We start from the raw sequence: 18,481 nt of genomic DNA on the forward strand, positions 1-18,481 counted from the left end.
AGTGAAGAGAATGACTTGGCATTCTCAGTTTTATACGTCTTTATTCCATGCTTTGCCACCATTCATCCATGAGTCCCCACTGCCTCAGTGCCCCTCAGGAGAGCCCAATAAGGTCCCTAAGATCTTAGGAAGGGAAAGAGAATTCTGTAGTCCCCTTGGAAGACTTAGAAGAAATTGGGGAGTTTTGCATAGATGTAAAAGGACAACTCTCTGGTGTGGATCCAGTCCCTGACATGTTTTCAAATAGAAGCAGAAAATATTAACTAAGTCCTAATGAAAAAACAAGTAGGAAAATGAATAAAACAAATAAAACAGAAGTACTAACACGGTGAAAGATTCTACATCAGATGTTGACTCCTATTCTTTATGTTTCTTTTTGTCCTTTTCTAGATACTACTAACCTACAATGGGGAGATTAAAGCCTACTTAAGAAACCTTCCATGCTATTCAAACCTCTGTTGACCTTCTCTTTTGATACCCTGTATTAGGACCTGTATTTTGTGTTGTAAACATTTTGGCCATTAATTTTATTCTGGTTTCAAACTGCCAAATGACTTCAATAAAAAATTATTTCTCATATGTTTTTTCACAAATGTTCTACAGTTTTTTCATTTTTAGGTACACGAAAAAAATGCCCTTTTTGCAGTTAAATACACATACGTTTTATTATAATTGATGTTTAATAAGTTAACAATGTTTGTAGCCATGACCATTATCTAGTTCCAGAACATTTTTTTTTTTTTTTTTCAACGTTTATTTATTTTTGGGACAGAGAGAGACAGAGCGTGAACGGGGGAGGGGCAGAGAGAGAGGGAGACACAGAATCGGAAACAGGCTCCAGGCTCTGAGCCATCAGCCCAGAGCCCGACGCGGGGCTCGAACTCACGGACCGCGAGATCGTGACCTGGCTGAAGTCGGACGCTTAACCGACTGCGCCACCCAGGCGCCCCAAGTTCCAGAACATTTTTAGCACCCCAGGTGGAAACCCATACCCATTAAGCAGTCGCTCCTCAGTCTTCCTTCTCCTATCACCTGGCAGCCACTAGTCTTTGTCTCTGTGGATTTGCCTATTTTGAAAATATGTGGCCATTTGTGTCTGGCTCCTTTCATTTAGCATAATGATTTAAGGTTCCCTTATGTTGTAGCATGTATTAGCACTTCCATCCTTTTTGTGGCTGAATAATAATCCATTGCAAGGCTATACCACATACTGTTTATCCATTTATTAGCTGATGGAATTTGGGATGTTTGTACCTTCTGGTTATTGTGAATTGTCCTGCTACAAACATTCATGTGTAAGTTTTTGTTTGAACACCTGTTTTCAGTTCTTTTGGGTATATACCCAGGAATGGAATTAAGTGTGTATATTTTTATTTTTTCCTCACACAAAAGAGATTTTTCTGTGGATGCTTTTATACTCTGTTTTTTCACTTAACAGGGTGACCTGAAAATCATTCCATATTAGCACATGGAGATACTTCTTTCTTACTTACTTATTTCTACATACTTGCATAGTATTTAACTGTATAAACATGTGATGATGGTGTATTCAAATGGTTTCCGTGAGTTGTCAATTAGATTTTCAACAATTTGCTTTCACAAAAAAATCTGCATTGAGTAACTTGGTGTGTGTGGTGCTTTTCTCAGAGAAAACTCCTAGAAGGAGGATTGCTGGCTCAGAGAGTAAATGCACATGGAGTTTTAGGAGATACTGCTCCAGTACTTGTCCCATTTTGCACTCCCATGAACAGTATGAGTGTCCATTTAGACCCTATGGCCTTGCCAACAGAGTGCATTGTCAGGCCTTTGGATTTTTGGCATTCTGATACGTGAGAAGTGACATCTGAATGTGGTTTTCATTTGCGTTTCTTCTACAGATGAAGTTGAGCATCTTTTCATGAAACTTAGAGCTGTTTATACATTTTTAATTTTTAAGTTTTTTTAATGTTTGCTTATTTTTGAAGGAGAGACAGAGTGAGCGGGGGAGGAACGGAGAGAGGGAGACACAGAATCCAAAGCAGGCTCCAGTTTCTGAGCTGTCAGCCCAGAGCCTGATGCGGGACTCGCACTCACAAACTGTGAGATCATGACACGAGCTGAAGTCAAATGCTCAACCCACTGAGCCCTGACTGTTTATATATTTTTTAATGTGAACTGTATGTTTGTGTTTATTGTGCACATTGTTTTTGGGCCTTGGGGCTTTTTTAATATCAGGGAATTTCTTAAAGTTCATTTATTTATTTTGATAGAGTGCTTGGGCATGAGCAGAGAAGGGGCAGAGAGAGGGAGAGAGAATCCCAAGCAGGCTCCACACTGTCAGCACGGAGCCTGATGTGGGGTTCAAACTCCTGAACTGTGAGGTCATGACCTGAGCTGAAATCAAGAGTCAGATGCCTAACCAACTGAACCACCCAGGCACCCCAGGAGTTTTTTTTAATCAGAAAAATTGGTTCTTTATCTGCAAAGCACTGCAAAAGTTTTCTTGTGTTTTGTCTTTAAACCTGTTTCTGGTATAATTGAATCTGTCAATTTTTTTCTTGCAGATGGATTTTGAATCTGTTAGAAATACTTTTCTTATACCCAGCTTACAAAGGAACTTGAAAGTATTTGTCTATTTTCATTAAAAATTTTTTGATCTGTGATTTTTTTTGTGTTGGTACTGTTTTCTTTACAATTGGAGAGCCAACACTACTTGTTAAAAAGTCCATTTTCTCCCCAGTGATATAAGATGCCACCTTTATTATATGCTAGGTTACACAAGTAATTCAGTCTTTTCTGGATTCAATTTTCTATTTCATCTGGTGGATATCTTCTTTTAAAAATTTATTTTAATATTTATTTATTTTTGAAAGAGTGAGACAGAGCATGACTAGGGGAGTTGCAGATAGAGAGGGAGACGCAGAACCTGAAGCAGGCTCCAGGCTCTGAGCTGTCAGCACAGAGCCCGACATGTGGGGCTCAGACTTACAAACCCTGAGATCATGACCTTAGCCGAAGTTGGATGCTAAACTGAGTCATCCAGGCACCCCTGGTGTGTGTATTCTTACGCCACACTGTATTAACTATTCATTCTAGGTCTTTTTGAGGTAGAGAGTTCTGGAATGAATCAGAAAGAGGGAGTAAAACTGGCAGTATTAGAAGAGTTTGTAGGTGATTAACACATTGCCATAAGAGAAAACATGGAAAAGATGTTTCCGTGCCGTTTAGTGTTGTTACAACATATTGTGTGTGTGTGTGTGTGTGTGTGTGTGTGTGTGTGTGTGGTTGCTCTTCCTCAGAAGATGGAAATTAGGATGCTACACTACCATGATTGGTAATCCTATTTCTTCATAGTTCAGTTTTCCTGCCATCAGGATAGCACTAAAAAAGATGATCTGATGAAGGCTGCTAGGCTAATCCTCTGGTTCCAGATGAGCTTGGTTGTTTCATTTCTCTTGGAGAAAAAACAAAAAAAAAATCCTACCTTTTAAAAAGATTTCTGGGGGCGCCTGGGTGGCTCGGTTGGTTAAGCATCCGACTTCGGCTCAGGTCATGATCTCACGGTCCGTGGGTTCGAGCCCCGCGTCGGGCTCTGTGCTGACAGCTCAGAGCCTGGAGCCTGTTTCAGATTCTGTGTCTTTCTCTCTCTGTGACCCTCCCCCGTTCATGCTCTGTCTCTCTCTGTCTCAAAAATAAATAAACGTTAAAAAAAAAAATTAAAAAAAAATAAAATAAAAAGATTTCTGTTCACACTAACAATAGCCATTAAACAGTCCTGCTTAGTAACTTATCCTGATATTTAGTGTTTCATCGGTTTTTTTTTAAGATTTTATTTTTAAGTAATCTCTGTATCCAACATGCAGCTCAAACTCACAACCCTGAGATCAAGAGTCACATGCTCCACCAGTTGGGCCAGCCATGTCCCCCATCATCAGTTTTTATAATAACATTTAGCCAAAGTTTTCCTGAATTAAGCCACTTTTAAAGATTCTTCCCTGTGTACCACGTATAAAGTCTCATATTTTTGTATTTTATTATTTCTTTTTTAGTAGGCTTCACGCCCAACATGGGACTTGAACTCATGACCCCAAGGTCAAGAGTCACATGCTTTACCAACTGAGCCAGCTAGGCACCTGTGTTTTTGTATTTTGAATTCTTTATGTTTTTCTTTTCATTCTCCTATGCAGAGGGCAGGTGACTAGGCTTTTAGTTGTACATGTTTATGACTAAGTTGTATTCCAACAGGCAAAGATGAAAAAGCACGTACTAAAGACAGGAGGAATGTAAAGAAGACTGTGGTGACAAAACCAAACAATATCAAGTCACTGTTCATTGCTAGTGCTGGGAAGAAGACTGCAGATGTGAGTTTCATGGTTTCCTTGTATTTTGTCTTTTTCTTTGAGAAGTAAATTTAGTATTTGATTGTATGGACAATAGGTGCTCAGTGTTCTTGAGCTCAGATATTTCCATTGTATTTTCCCGCTTTCACGAAGTTGGATGTGTATTTCTAGATGAATTTAGGCACCTCATTGTTTGGAACTTGGAGATAGAAAAGTGAACGGACAGGGTGTTTATTTTATTGATTAGCCGGTGGCTCCTGGAATGAGGGTGAAAACAGGATGGGGGCTCTAGGTTTAGGAGTTGCATGTACACAGGTGGTGGTTAAGATCTGAACGGTAGGTGAGTCCTCAGGGTGGGGACTGAAGAGGGAAGGACTGACTGGTTGGGTTCTTCCTTTCACAGACACATGGTGTGGGTGAGAACGTGAAGTGCAGGGCTTTCTCATTCTGTCTCCAATTATACTTTTCAGAAAGCTGTCGACTTGTCTAAGGATGATCTGCTAGGTGACATTCTCCAAGATCTGAACACTGAGGTAAGTCATTCTCGGGGAGTTGTCAAATATGCGGGGGACATAGGCTGAAGAAACAATTCAGTAATTTTACAAAACAGACTGCTGCTAGAATTTAAAACAAAAAATTCAACGACAACACAACCCCCCCAAAACACACACATGTGCGCACGCGCGCACACACACACACACACACACACACACACACACAAACAACTCTCCAAATTGGTTTCTTACCACTTTAGGTGAGTAGTTTCCAGCTGTTACAAGCTATGCAGTTATGTCGATGGGGCTGCGTGGGGATGTGTTTGAGGTAGTAAGAACATACACGAGTCAGTTCTGGGAATGCACGCTGCTTGTGTTTAGTTGTTGCAGTGTATGTTCCCGAAATAGATTGAAACCTGTCAGTCTGCACAGTCAGGCATGAGATCCTCATCTTGAATTCAGAGAGGGAGTGAAGGAAGAGGCAGTGAGCTGTTCCTGAGACAACTCAGACAGGCTCGGCTGCTCTGGGAGTTTACACTGGGGCTGTTACACGTGGAGACTAAATTCATTTAGAGGTGTGTTTCTTTCTAAGTAACGCTTCGTTAAAACAACACCAACATGTGTAGTTCTAGCTTGACAGTTTTTACATGCAATATCCTGGAGGGGTAGGGGAAAAGTATGTTAAGTTGTAAAAAGAAAAAATTGGGTGAGAGGTGGATTTAATATCTGTTCTGGTTTTCTAGTGAGTCTGGTATTGTTGCTATAGTAACTGTAGTACATGAACATAGATCTGCTGGGGGAGCAGGGAAGGAAGAATGCTTTGCTTATTAGGCTTCATTGGGGGGAAGAAATGTACTTTTTCTGTCTTCTGGTAAGCCAAGCATGGCAGTGAATGTCTGTCTTACTCCTCCTTTTAAAGACACCTCAAATAACTCTACCACCTGTAATGATACCAAAGAAGAAAAGATCCATTGGAGATTCACTGAATCCTTTCTCTGTGCACACCCCCAAGGTAAAGTGAGTGGAAAAACCTTCAATCTTGATTTGTATTATTGCTTAAAACTTACTTTGTTGCTTTTCTATGTGAGGGAAATGCTTTTGAATTTCTTCTTGATTTTTGTTTTAAATTAGGACTCCCTTTTGATTGTATAGTTTCATGTATTTCAAAAATAGCATGTGCCTGCTTCTTTCATAGTAAATTTTTAGTAACTAGTATGTGTTTATTATAGGTATTACAGCTGTGCTAAATGCAATAATTTTCTTCCTGGAAACAAGTATTTTTTTGGTAAACCTAGGTAACAGTAAAATAATGGAAGCTGTTACATTAATGATACATAAAATTGTCGTATAAATGGGAACTGTCGTTTTCTCCGGTCAGGGTAGGACAGTATAAAATACTATACTGAGGTTATACTCAGGTTTAACTGACCGAACATGTAAAAATATTTACAGGCAGTTCCTTCAAGAAAAACTGCTTCCCCTGTCTCAAGGAAGGAGCCTCCATTAACTTCTGTTCCCCTTAAACGTGCTGAATTTGCTGGTAAGTCTAATGTCAGAGCTGCAAGGCTGTTGAGCAGTTGCAAAATGCTGTCGGGAATGGAGGTCCCCTGAAGGAGGAAGTGGAGGCAATTTTGAAGGTATTGTGATAGCAGGTTTAAGGGTGAAAGATTTGAATCCATAGCAGCAAAAGTTAGAAAACATCCAATTTGGAGATTGAACAGGAATGCAGGCACGGTGTGGGAGGAAGGGTAGGCTGCTGTTGCCGTGTGGGGGAGGCCTTTGTGTTACATGGCAGCTCTACATGATGGGAATGTGTGATGACGCCTACAGGAGAGTCCGTGCCAGCTTTGTGTATAGACGACAAGAAGGACTCTGGGACAATGAATTTTGAAGACGGTGACTTTGATGAACCTATGGAAGCTGAGGAAGTAGATGTGGAGACCATGGCTGTCAAGACTTGGGACCAAGAGAGTGAGCCAGCAGAGGGGGTGAAACATGAGGCAGATCCTGGGAAAGGCCCCTTGTCCTACTTGTAAGAGCATTTTATGACTTTTTTGGCAGGTAGCACTACAAATGACTCAGTTGGATTTTGAAAGTTTTTGATATGTGATTTCTGCAGAGGAAGTTTCCTCCCAGATGTTTCTTGTTGGGACATTGATCAGGAAGATGATAGCAGTTTCTCAGCCCAGGAAGTCCAAGTGGATTCTGGTCACCTCCCGCTGGTAAAAGGGGCAGATGAGGAACAAGTGTTTCAGTTTTATTGGCTGGATGCTTATGAAGATCAGTACACCCAACCAGGTAATCATACGTATGGTAACCGCCTTTAGTACAGAATGGTGCCTTTCCCTTAAGTGCTTTAGTTACTATAATTGGCAAAGGCTCTGCCCTCACATCCATGTGTAGTAAAAGAGCACCATTCATTCATTGTGAAGTGTGTGAGCCACCCCGGTGGAGATCAGCTGTGGTATGAATAATCCTTAAAAATGTGTTTTCCGAAAACCAGTTATATGTGATTTTGGAATCTGTGCTTGTTGTTCACCTTCGATGTATCTGAAGTTGTAGTTATGCGCTTTCTTTTAAATGGAATCAGGCATTAATTTGTTTATTTAGCAAATTGAATACCTGCTGTATGCCAGGCAGTGAGATGCCGTGAATTAGCCGGACAAATTCCCAATCCCAGTGGAGCTTACATTCAACTGTGGTGGGAGTGGGTGGGGAAAAATGGGTGGTAAATAAGGTAAGTTGGTAAATGGTGTGAAGGCAGTTAGTTGGGGGATGGCCAGGGAAGGCCTGTTTGCGGAGACCACCATTGGGTGAGATCTGAGGCACGTGCTGAGCTGAGGAAAGAGCATTTCATTGTGATGAACTGGTGAGCACAGAGGCCTGGAGAGAGAAAGGAGACCGGTCTGATTGTAGCACAGCAATCCAGTGACAAGATTGGTAGAAAATGAAGTTGGAGGCAAAGGCAAAGGCCAGGTGATGAAGGACCATGAAAGCCACACTGAGGAATTTAGATCTCGCTCTAAGAATGGAGAGGGCTGCAGTGGAGGATCTTAAGTGCTGGTGGCGTGGCGGTGGTAGTCATATAGTTGGGTTTACTGTTTAACAGGAGCCTTCCGGTTTGTGTGGAGAATAAATAGGTCTGTGCGGAGAATAGTGTGTGTGTGGGGAGGGGAAGACTGGAGCCTGGAGATCATTCAGTACAGGGCAGGCATGCTGGTTACTTGGCCTAGTGATGGCTGTGGAGGAGGAGAGGAATGAATGTATTTCACATGTATTTTGACATGAATTTGTCACTGGATTGACATGGGGACTGACAGGAGGAATCGAGGATGGTTCCCAGGTCCTCCTCCGAATGAACTGAGAATGTGAATTCTGTCTCAGACAAAGCCAGGAGGCTCTCTAGTGTTTTTTTGTCCTCCTTGAGCCCTTCTTCACCCCAGGGTTGGGCATGCCAAGGTAGGTCAGATTAATATAAAATACCACATATATCCTTAAGCAGAGTTGCCTTCACTCGGATCCATTTCTGGGTGTGAGGGTAGATGCAACTGTGTATTTTTCAAAGTGGTTTCCCGGAGGCTGCATCCAGTGAAAATAGAGTATCCATGAAGCAAGTGAACGAGTAAGAGGAGTAAGCATTAACCATCAGTCTTGTAGGCCAGATTTATCTTAAAGATAACGAGGCATTGACATCCACTGGAAGGTTGTTAACAGTCTCTCCGAAGGGAGCGGAAGCATTAATAGGCCTCAGCATAGCAAATGCATAGGGACAGGTGCAGAGCCATTTGAGTAGTGAACTGCAGTGTGTTAGTTTTGTAGGTAAAGAATAAGCCCTGTTAAAAAATCTCAACCATCTTAGAAATGTTATCTACTTCAGCTGTGACAAGACAGTTCGGTTAGACCCTTGCACCTGTTTGGCTACTACCTTTGCTGCTCACCAGTGGAGGGTAGACTGGCAGGTGGGGTTGCATGCGGCTGAGCAGGTATTTCCCATCCAGTGCCGAAACCCAGGCCTGCCCTATCATACGGCTTCAGGGGACACCATTTTCACATGTGCTTCACGTGTCTCCCGCTCCCTGGAGTTCAACACTGGGGGGCTTGCTGGAGTTGCGCGATGTGGTGGGCCTGCCCTTCCCAGTGCTAGTCTCTCTGCTGGGTCCGCTCGGTGCTGGATTTGATACCCTGTCTTGGTTAATGGTCCCATCAAAACCAGAGACTCGGGAGCAAGCCTTGACTGCCCCTTTTCCTCACTTTCCTCACCATATCTTGTTAGTTTTCTCCTTCTCAAGGTGACAAGCTGTCTTCTCTTTCTCCTTGCGTCTTCCACCTCTGATCCCCGCTTGCCCCCTGAAACCATTGTGATAGCTTCCTGAGGGATCCCTCAGCTGTCATCCCCACATTGCTGCCAGAGCGATTGCTCAGCAGGGGAGCTCTCACCACGTCATTCCGTTGTTAAAAAAAAAAAAAACCAACAACAAACCCAAAACACACCTCAGTGGCTACTGTCTGCGACATAAAGTCCAAGTTCCTCAGGAAGGCTTCTGACACCTGCCGTGTATGACTTCTGTGTTCTAGAGATAGTTCCCTGTATACACCTGCTCCTGTTGATACCATGTGCCTTTACTCATGGTGTTTGACTGGAATGCCCTCACTGTCTCAGCCCAGGTGTGTCATCTCCTGGAAGTTTTCCTAATCCTCTAGACCAGCCTCATTTTCCCTGGGACCCCATCATACCCTTTCCTGGTGCACTGTTTGTCATACTACTTTGTAAAGATCTGATTCTGTGTTTTTCTTGCTCCAAAGTATTTTATTTAACTCCTGGATGGACGGGACCTTTTATTTCCAGCTTCCAGCCTAATGCCAAGCATGTAGTAGGTATTGAATAAATGTCCATTGAAATACACTGCATGGCTGTGGACAGGCCTGTAGATGCACATGGAAGGTTTCAGGGAGCCAGAGATGCATTCACTGCTGTTGTTGAGATTGCCTCTTGTAGCCTGCTAGCAGCGTGGGGGAAGAACGGGTAATGCAGAGAGACACGGTGCCGGCCAAGGTTAATCCACGTATAAACCAGCAGATTGCCCACTGGCAACTGCCAAGGATTAGAACCCGAAGCAACAACAGTCTTGTTTTCTGTGTGAAAATGAGTTTATTATTTCCACCTTTTGTTTACTTGTTGATACTCTGAGAAACCGACAGCATCGTTTCGCAAGACAAGGCTTAGAGCTGCACCATCCACTATGGTAGCCGCTGTCCACATGTAGCTCTTTAAATTTAGATTTAAAGTAATTAGAATGAAATAAAAAAATTCAGCTTCTCAGCCAGTAGCCACGTTTCAAATGCTTTAATAGCCACCTGTGGCTAGTAGCTACCAGATCCATGGATGGCATAGATAGAACAGTTCTGTCATCACAGAAATTTCTATTGGCTAGTGCTTGTCTATAGTCATAGTTGTTGGAGGTTAAGATCGAGGCATTGAAGCGTGGCTTTATTAGGAAAGCCACGAATTTATGATACGTATCGTTACTGAATCTCTGCTGCTAACCATAGTCAAAGATAGGCCTTTTCAACCACTATTGGGAAATATTCTGCATTTGAAACAGATACTAGTCTCTTATTGGCTTATCTCCCAAATGCTATGGTAAAAGGAAATTTCAAGTGCTGGAGAAGGCCTCAGGCAGTCTGGTCTAGTTATAGAGAAGGAAGTTAAGGCTTCAAAAAATAAAGTGGCCAGAGCTCTGGGCTTCTCACCCACAGTCCACTCTGCTGTTCTGTGGCACTTCTTAAGCTGCGTTCTCTGTGATTGATGCCAACGGGTTAAAAAGGACGACTTAAAAAAAAAAAAAGACGTCCTTTAATCTCAGGGGGTTGAACAGTTTCATCATGATAGCAGGTAATGATCACTGAGCCTTGGTGAAATCAATGCTGCTAATAAAAACGAAGTACTCCCAAAGACCCTGTTATTGTGTCTCACGTTTTTACAGATTCTAAGTAAGTCAGTTATTGCTGAATGCTCCATAATTATGAAAAGAGTCTTACTCTTTGCATATGGGAAGATATCCTGTCTTCATTATGACTTTTTCAAGGTTGAATAATCCTGACTGCACCTGGTTTCAGCTAGTAACTTTGGGGGGAATGTAATCTTTGTTTACCATGATCTTTTTGTGGCAAATGAGGCATAAACAGTGTCAAATGTGTTGCATGAAGTGTGATATTAGTTTGACTGTAAAATGAGCTATTTGAATCTGTGAATCCAATATTAGGGTCTTTATTTTTCTTTGCATGGAATTTTGTTTCTTCGTCTCTCACTGTTGTGAGGATGACTTTTAATTTTCTGAGCTCTTGTGATTTTTTTCTTTTTTAATCATTCCCCACAGTCCTCCCTTCCCTCTCCCCTTCTCCCCCCCACCCCAGCTGAAAATCACACAACTCTTTTAAGAATTTTAATCATGTGCAGAAATGAAATTTTTTAGATGGTCTTATTTCCACTAGAATGAGTGACAAAAGGAAGCACTGATGAGCTATCTTGTGAAACTGGAGTAATTGGCCTTGTGAACAGTAGCCTTTGCATGTGCCAGAATTTTCTTAGTGCTCAGACAAGTGGCTGTGTTGAGTGGCTATGCTGATAACTGCTGTCTAATTATGCACAGAGCTCGGGATTTTGCACAGTGGCCATCTTTTAGGTTGACAAACCTCTGGAGTCCTTTCTTGATATCCAGTTTTCATGAACAGTGACTTGATGTCTATGTAGAAAGGCTTGTTTTTACTTTGTGGTATACATTACATGGGAATCTCAAAAGGAGCATGTCTGCTGATTTGTTTGCTAGATCATTTTTTAAATAGGAATAGAAGAAAAACGAACATGATAAGCACCACCTATCCAGATATTTAAGTAGTGAGTGAGGTAGAAAGGGTAAAATAGGAGATAGTAGTTGAACTCTCTTATGACATCCTTATCATTATATAGAATATGATATATGAGATCTATTATGTTTTTCCCCAAATGCAATTTTACATATAGAAAAATAGTGATGCGCCATACATAGCTACTCTTATACATGAATGTTAATTTTTATTCCTAAGTACAAGTGCTAAAAAAGCAAGTTAGTATTCTCACACTTCACAAGAAGTTTCTTTTTATTTTTTAATTTTTTAAATGTTTATTTATTTTTGAGAGAGAGAGGGAGAGCACACATGCGCACAAGTGGGGGAGGAGGGGCAGAGACAGAGGGGGCAGAGGATCCCCAAGTGGGCTCTGCATTGACAGCAGTGAGCCTGATGTGGGGCTTGAACTCACGAACCACAAGATCATGGCCTGAGCCAAGGTCGGATGCTCAGCCGACTCAGCCACCCAGGTGCCCCCCCACAGGAGGTTTCAATAGAAGATTTGTTGGAGAATAGTTTGATTTTTTTTTTTTTTTTTGTTTCTCTGAATCTGGGTAGTCCCAGTTCTAGGGAAGTTTGTTTTTTCCTTACACTGACCTAGGGTATCTCTTTAATTTCTGAGGTTATGTATACATTGACCTGGGATGTCTCCCCACTTCCCCAGAGGTTTCTGCACTAACCTGGAGTGTCTCAGTAGTTCCCCAAGTGTGGATACTCAGACTTGGGATGTCTCCCCAGTAACTGAAGTTTATCTCTCTTTACCTGGGATATCCCGAATTCTGGGGAAAACGTTTACATCAGGTTGGAGAATCATTCTGCCCCCTGACATCTCAGCGGTCACGTTTTACTAGTGTGATGTTGTGTGGCATAAGTACTGAGTAAAGGAATTGGGCTTGGGGGGTGGGCAGCTGTTGCAAATTTACTATAAAAAATGGTGTGTCATGAAGGCATGAATGTGTGGACACGTTCAGTGAGCCTTCACGCTGCGCCTTTAATGTGAGTAATTGAAACACTTCTTTTCTCATGGTTTTCTCCTATTCTCTTAGGTGTGGTATTTCTGTTTGGCAAAGTTTGGATTGAATCTGCCAAAACCCACGTGAGCTGTTGTGTCATGGTGAAAAACATCGAGCGAACACTCTACTTCCTTCCCCGCGAAACGGTAATTGCTAGTGGTTAGCCTCTAATTCCAAGTACGTTGTATGTTCTGCCACCAGCCATATTCTTCAACATTTTCTTGAATTTGAATAGAAAGATAACACATAGCAAAGTAATTGTTTCCAATACTTGGAGCATGTTTTGTGTTCTTTTCCTGAAATGGAAAGAAACTGTTCTGATCTTGTTTTTATTAGTTACTGGCAAGTCCTTATCCACAGCCTTGATGCTTCCTTTTTGCTGACTGCCTGATGACCACTGATTGTCAGCAGCTCCATTAGAGGTTGGGAGAAATAGAGAAATGTAGTAAAACTGTTTTCGTTAAGAGTGTTAAAGTCTGCATTTTAGTATATAATGCTTTCTTCTCTCTGACCCCTCATTTCCATACTAATCAGGGTTGGGAGTGTATGGCTCTGAAATGTCCTAGGGCATTTGGCCCAGTTTTCATGCTTTTGCTATGCACGTAGCAGTACCGTGCCCACTAGCCATTCAGCCAGGTCAGCTCCATATGCTCCTCCTTTTGAAATTGGGACTTAATACCCACACTCCCCTCCCAACCCCAGCCTGTCCCCTGAGATCTCAGCTGAACTGTGAAGCTTCTTGGTCAGGATTTACAACACTATTCTTCCATTTTGTAGAATCAGTCATTTTTATCTGATGTGCTTTTATGATGCCACTGGGAGGAATCGGGCATTGGGTTTCGTACCTTTTTGGGGTCTCTTTGTATCTTTGAATTCATCTCTCTGTAAGAGTGTTCTTTTAAATGTTTAAATGGCTGAAGATGAGAATTGAATGAGACTTGGGTTTCTGGTTGTTGAAAAGATCTCATATACAGATACTTTTTTTCCTTTCCCTTCTCTCCCCATGGGAGAGCAGAAAATTGATCTGAATACAGGAAAAGAAACAGAAACTCTAGTTACAATGAAGGATGTTTATGATGAATTCGATGAGAAAATAGCAGCAAAATATAAAATTATGAAGTTCAAGTCCAAGGTTTGTATTTGGTGATAATTTTTTCCAGCTCTGTTTATTAGTTGTTTGTTCATTTCCTGACTTAACAGAATAGTTACTGTATGTCTTCTTTGTACAAAATGTGTTTTTTGTGACTGCAATTCATTGAATGGAAATTTCATAGATACCAATGTAAAGCTAGTATGTTAAGATTTGTAAAAGTAATTCTCTTTACTTAGAAAATAATTTTCTTGAATTTGAATAGAAAGATAACACATAGCAAAGTAATTGTTTCCAGTACTTGCAGCATGTTTTGTGTTCTTTTCCTGAAATGGAAAGAACCTGTTCCGATCTTGTTTTTATTAGTTACTGGCAAGTCGTTTTGGTCAGAAGGTTAAGGTGTTATAGTCAAACAGTGGGGACTATAGTGCTATTTCTGATAGGATAAAAATCTTTTATTTGTGTGTTACATATTGATTGGCCTTGATTTTAGTGATATCTCTGACACCTTTAGTCATCATCGTAGGGGACTGTAACCCAGCATACTTTTAACAGTGGTTTCAGCAAAGGGAGGATTGAGTTGCTGACGCTAAGGTTAATGGTCTTAACTATTTGAGCTTTGAATTACGGCTGGTGGATCATTCCTCTAAAATTCTAAAAACAGTGTGGTATAATGGTGAAGAGCATAGGTGCTGGGACCAGACTGCTTGTGCTTTAAGTCCTAGCCCTACCACTTTGTTGTGTGTGTCCTTGGACAAAAGCTGAGTGATTTCTCTGGGCCTGTTTGTTCACCTGAGAAATGGGGCCCTATTTCAAGAGTTGTGGCAAGAGTTAAGTCACTTAATTCGTGTTAGGTGATTAGAACAGTCAGTCCTTGGTGCTTGATAAGCACTCAGTAAATAGGAGCTATAATTTTAATGCTAATTAGTAATTTTTCTAGCAAGATGGAATTGGTTAATATCAAAGAGTAGCAAATGATTTAATACATTAACATTATAAAAATTTTAAATCTTTTATTGCCCTTCTTGAATGCAAATATTTCTAAGTTCTCTAGTGTCTAAGAGATAACTTTTTAGCATTTTGTCACTGGGTGTTTTAGTCCTAGTTGAAAGGGGGAAAGGGTGCCCTTTTGGCTTCACTTACCTTTGTGTTCCATAATGATACTAGGTTCCTCACTGTTGAATACAGGGGCACGTGTTGTACATGGAATGCTTGTCATTTTCATTTGTGAAGTTTTTGTGTTAATGATTTTTTATTTTTATTATTTTTATATGTTTTTTGCATATCTCTTCCCCCGCCCGTCTCCAGCAAGTGGAAAAGAACTATGCTTTTGAGATACCTGATGTTCCAGAAAAATCCGAGTACTTGGAAGTTAGATACGCGGTAAGTCAAAATTACTGGGTTTTGCTTGGGAATGACATTTCTCTATTTTTGAGACTTCAGCTGGCTTTCAATTAGGAGTATTCCCAGGGCTCCTCAAGTCCATAGTTCAGTGAGGTGGACTTACAGTCATGAATAATGAAAATGGTTCAAATTAATTTGAGTACATAGAACACTGGTTATGCTGCCTGTCTCAGGCTTTCAAGTATGCATCTTTAAATAAATAAGTTGAGATTGCACAACTGCTTGTCAAGTGGAGTGAAGGCCACATGATGGAGTTGCACATCATTAGTCTGTTGGAGTGTCCCTTCTGAGCCGCGGAAAGGTGAGAGAGGATCGTCCGTAGCGTCACTGTAGTGCTGCTCTTGCTCCCGTGATAGGCAAGGTCATTGCTCTGGGATGTTAATTAACTGGGCCTTAACCTCTTTTTACCTTTGTTCTAGAGTTTTGATCTCACAATGTCGGAAAAGGGAAACTTTTAAGAAATGTTTCTGACAGTGGTGATGAAAAGTTCCCTAGGAGCATTTTGAATGAGTTCCACTCTCTTGCTTTCATTCTTCTAATGGAGTGGTACTTACTCAGCTGTTCTTTATCAGTAAGGCATGTACGGCTCTGGACAGAAATCCTCTTTTCCGGGAGTTTCTTGGCCTATTTTTCTTCTAATGGGTGCCATCAAGATGCATTATTTTGTCATTGTGAATTGTTTTTCTGTCCTACTGTGAATTGTTTGGGATTTCATTTGTTGCAAATTACATTTCATATATATCAAAGGGATTTCTTCTGGTGGTTCGTAGAGAGGCTTTTGTTTATTTCAAATACAGACTTCGGAAAATGTGAAGTAATGGTTTTAAACAAAAAAGGGTTGTTGTTTTTTTTCTTCTTTGCCTTTTTCAGGCTGAAATGCCACAGCTTCCTCAGGATTTGAAAGGAGAAACTTTTTCTCATGTATTTGGGACCAACACATCCAGCCTGGAAATATTCTTGATGAACAGAAAGATCAAAGGACCTTGTTGGCTTGAAGTAAAAAATCCACGTAAGGAAAAATTTACCTTCAGAAAGTTAAATTGCCAGTAGGGTGATTTTTAGAAGTTAAGGACTTGGTCTATTTATTTCATTGTGTCCACGTCCTTTTTTGTGTTTCTTTCCTCAGAGTTTTCCTCGAGTGAGTGTAGGGAATTTGCTTGGAGCCACTTCATCGCTGCAGTGCCTGGCAGTTCGGTGGGAGGGAGGCCTTAGTGAGTCTGGGTGGCCTTTGCCTGCACCCCTCCCCGCATCCCTCTCTGTGCCGCTCCTGGCGTGTACCTCCCACCCTGCTGATGGGCCCCCTGTTGTGCGGAGCGAGCTGCTCACCCCTGAAGGAGAGGCAGCATCCCTGCCTGACGGGGACAGTGCTCATTTGGTTTATTACCCGATGTTTTCCAGTGTTTGCATCTGTGATACTCTGTTTTGTCTTCACAAATCTCTTAAAAATGTTTGGTGATTCCTTCAGGGTAGTGTTTTTTTTTTTTTTTTTTAAACCTATTTTAGGTCCTGGATTCTTCAGAAAATCAGATGAAAGCTGTGGACCTTTTACCAAGAAGATGAGCATATGTGTACACACACCCCCACCTACCCACCCCCACATACGCGCGCGTGCACACACATACACACACACACACACACACACACACACACGGCTTTGCATACAATCCAGTAATTGAGCTTATTTTTAGTTAGATGATGTAATAAGACATTCTTATTAGAATATGGGATTGAAGACTATCTCAGTTAATCACAGATGTCTTAATTATAGTAGTTTTCCTTTTTCAGCAAATGGCTGTTGATCTGTTGTATCTGTTCTCTTTCAGAGCTCTTGAATCCGCCAGTGAGTTGGTGTAAAGTTGAGGCAGTGGCCTTGAAACCAGACCTGGTGAATGTGATTAAAGATGTTGGTCCTCCTCCAGTTGTGGTCATGTCTTTCAGCATGAAGACAATGCAGAATGCAAAGACACATCAGAATGAGGTAAAGAAATAGGGCATATTTTTGTACCCATGTCTCAGATGCAATACTTGCTTGAACTTGTACAGCTATTCTATAAGGGAAAATTGTTCTTTCTGGAGGAGAAAGTACTAATGCAGTACCAAACTCCATTTTGGAGAATGTATTGAATGTGTTGGGTGCTGGAGGTGTTCTTTAAAGATTTAAATTACTGGGCTTATTTTTATTTTTTGTTTTTTGAATATTTTATTTTGGAGAACTTTAAGTGGACTTGGAATAATATAATGAACTCTCATATACCAGTTACTCATATTCAGTGGTTAGCAAGATTTTGTCACACTTGTTTCCTCCCACCTTTAATTCTTGTTGAAGTATTTTATTTTTTAATTCATTTTTAAATTTTTAAACATTTTTTTAAGTTTATTTATTTTGAGAGAGTGTGTGTGCAAGTGAGCATGGAGTAGGGGCAGAGAGAGAGAGAGAGAGAGAGAGAGAGAGAATGCCAAGTAGGCTCTGGGCTGTCAGCATAGAACCTGATATGGGGCTTGAACTCATGAACTGTGAGATCGTGACCTGAGCTGGAGTTGGGTGCTTAACTGACTGAACCACCCAGTTGCCTGTCAATCTCTTTTAAATGGGAGCAGCTCCCTCCCATCCTCTTTTTTCAGTGACATTGACTTTAAATAAGTCATTTTTCGTTGTCTCATACAATATCGTATTTTCTATGTATGTTTGCTTCCTGGTGTCATTGGACAGTTTCTTTTATACCAGGGGTTGATCAAGTATGGCCTGTGAACACATCCAGCACACCACCTGTTTTTGTAAAAAAAAAAAAAAAAAAAAGTCCTTGGAAGACATCATGTCTATTCATTTATGTATTATCTACAGTTGCTGTTTGACTACAGTGGCAGAGTTAGTAGTCACGATAGAGGCCATGTGTCCTGAGAGTGTAAAATATTTGGTATCTGGCCCGTTACGGAACAAGTGTGCTGGCCCCTGCTAGCTAGTGCTAAAGCATGGATTCATTTCAGTTTTGACTTTTTGGGTCAGTATACTTTATAGGTGGTATGATGTATTTCATATTGCATTATATATCAGCAGACGTATTAGGTCTGGCTAAAACCGCTATTAGTGGGGTTATGATTGATTAGTGGGTTCCAGTTTTCATCTAAAGGCAGTTTTTTTTTTTTTATATACAGAGGGAGTATAAGTAGGGGGAGAGGGGCAGAGAGAGAGAATCTTTTTTTAAAATTTTTTAAATGTTTATTTGAGGGAGAGTGCACCAGTATGAATGGGGGAGGGACACAGAGAGAAAGGGGGAC

At 41.1% G+C, this 18,481-nt stretch overlaps 1 protein-coding gene across 1 annotated transcript in view; it reads left to right on the top strand.

Moving 5' to 3' along the window:
• POLA1 (DNA polymerase alpha 1, catalytic subunit) overlaps positions 1-18,481 on the top strand; it is a 303,264-nt gene that overhangs the window by 12,422 nt on the left and 272,361 nt on the right. The window contains exons 5-15 of the mRNA XM_030305566.2: positions 4,225-4,340; positions 4,790-4,852; positions 5,733-5,825; positions 6,266-6,353; positions 6,644-6,845; positions 6,933-7,111; positions 12,745-12,857; positions 13,727-13,843; positions 15,110-15,184; positions 16,076-16,214; positions 17,029-17,183. Coding sequence (XP_030161426.1) covers positions 4,225-4,340; positions 4,790-4,852; positions 5,733-5,825; positions 6,266-6,353; positions 6,644-6,845; positions 6,933-7,111; positions 12,745-12,857; positions 13,727-13,843; positions 15,110-15,184; positions 16,076-16,214; positions 17,029-17,183 — 1,340 coding nt within the window. The remainder of the gene's footprint in view (positions 1-4,224; positions 4,341-4,789; positions 4,853-5,732; positions 5,826-6,265; positions 6,354-6,643; positions 6,846-6,932; positions 7,112-12,744; positions 12,858-13,726; positions 13,844-15,109; positions 15,185-16,075; positions 16,215-17,028; positions 17,184-18,481) is intronic.

This window comes from Lynx canadensis, chromosome X (genome assembly GCF_007474595.2).
Source record: "Lynx canadensis isolate LIC74 chromosome X, mLynCan4.pri.v2, whole genome shotgun sequence".
Classification (NCBI taxonomy): Eukaryota; Metazoa; Chordata; class Mammalia; order Carnivora; family Felidae; genus Lynx; species Lynx canadensis.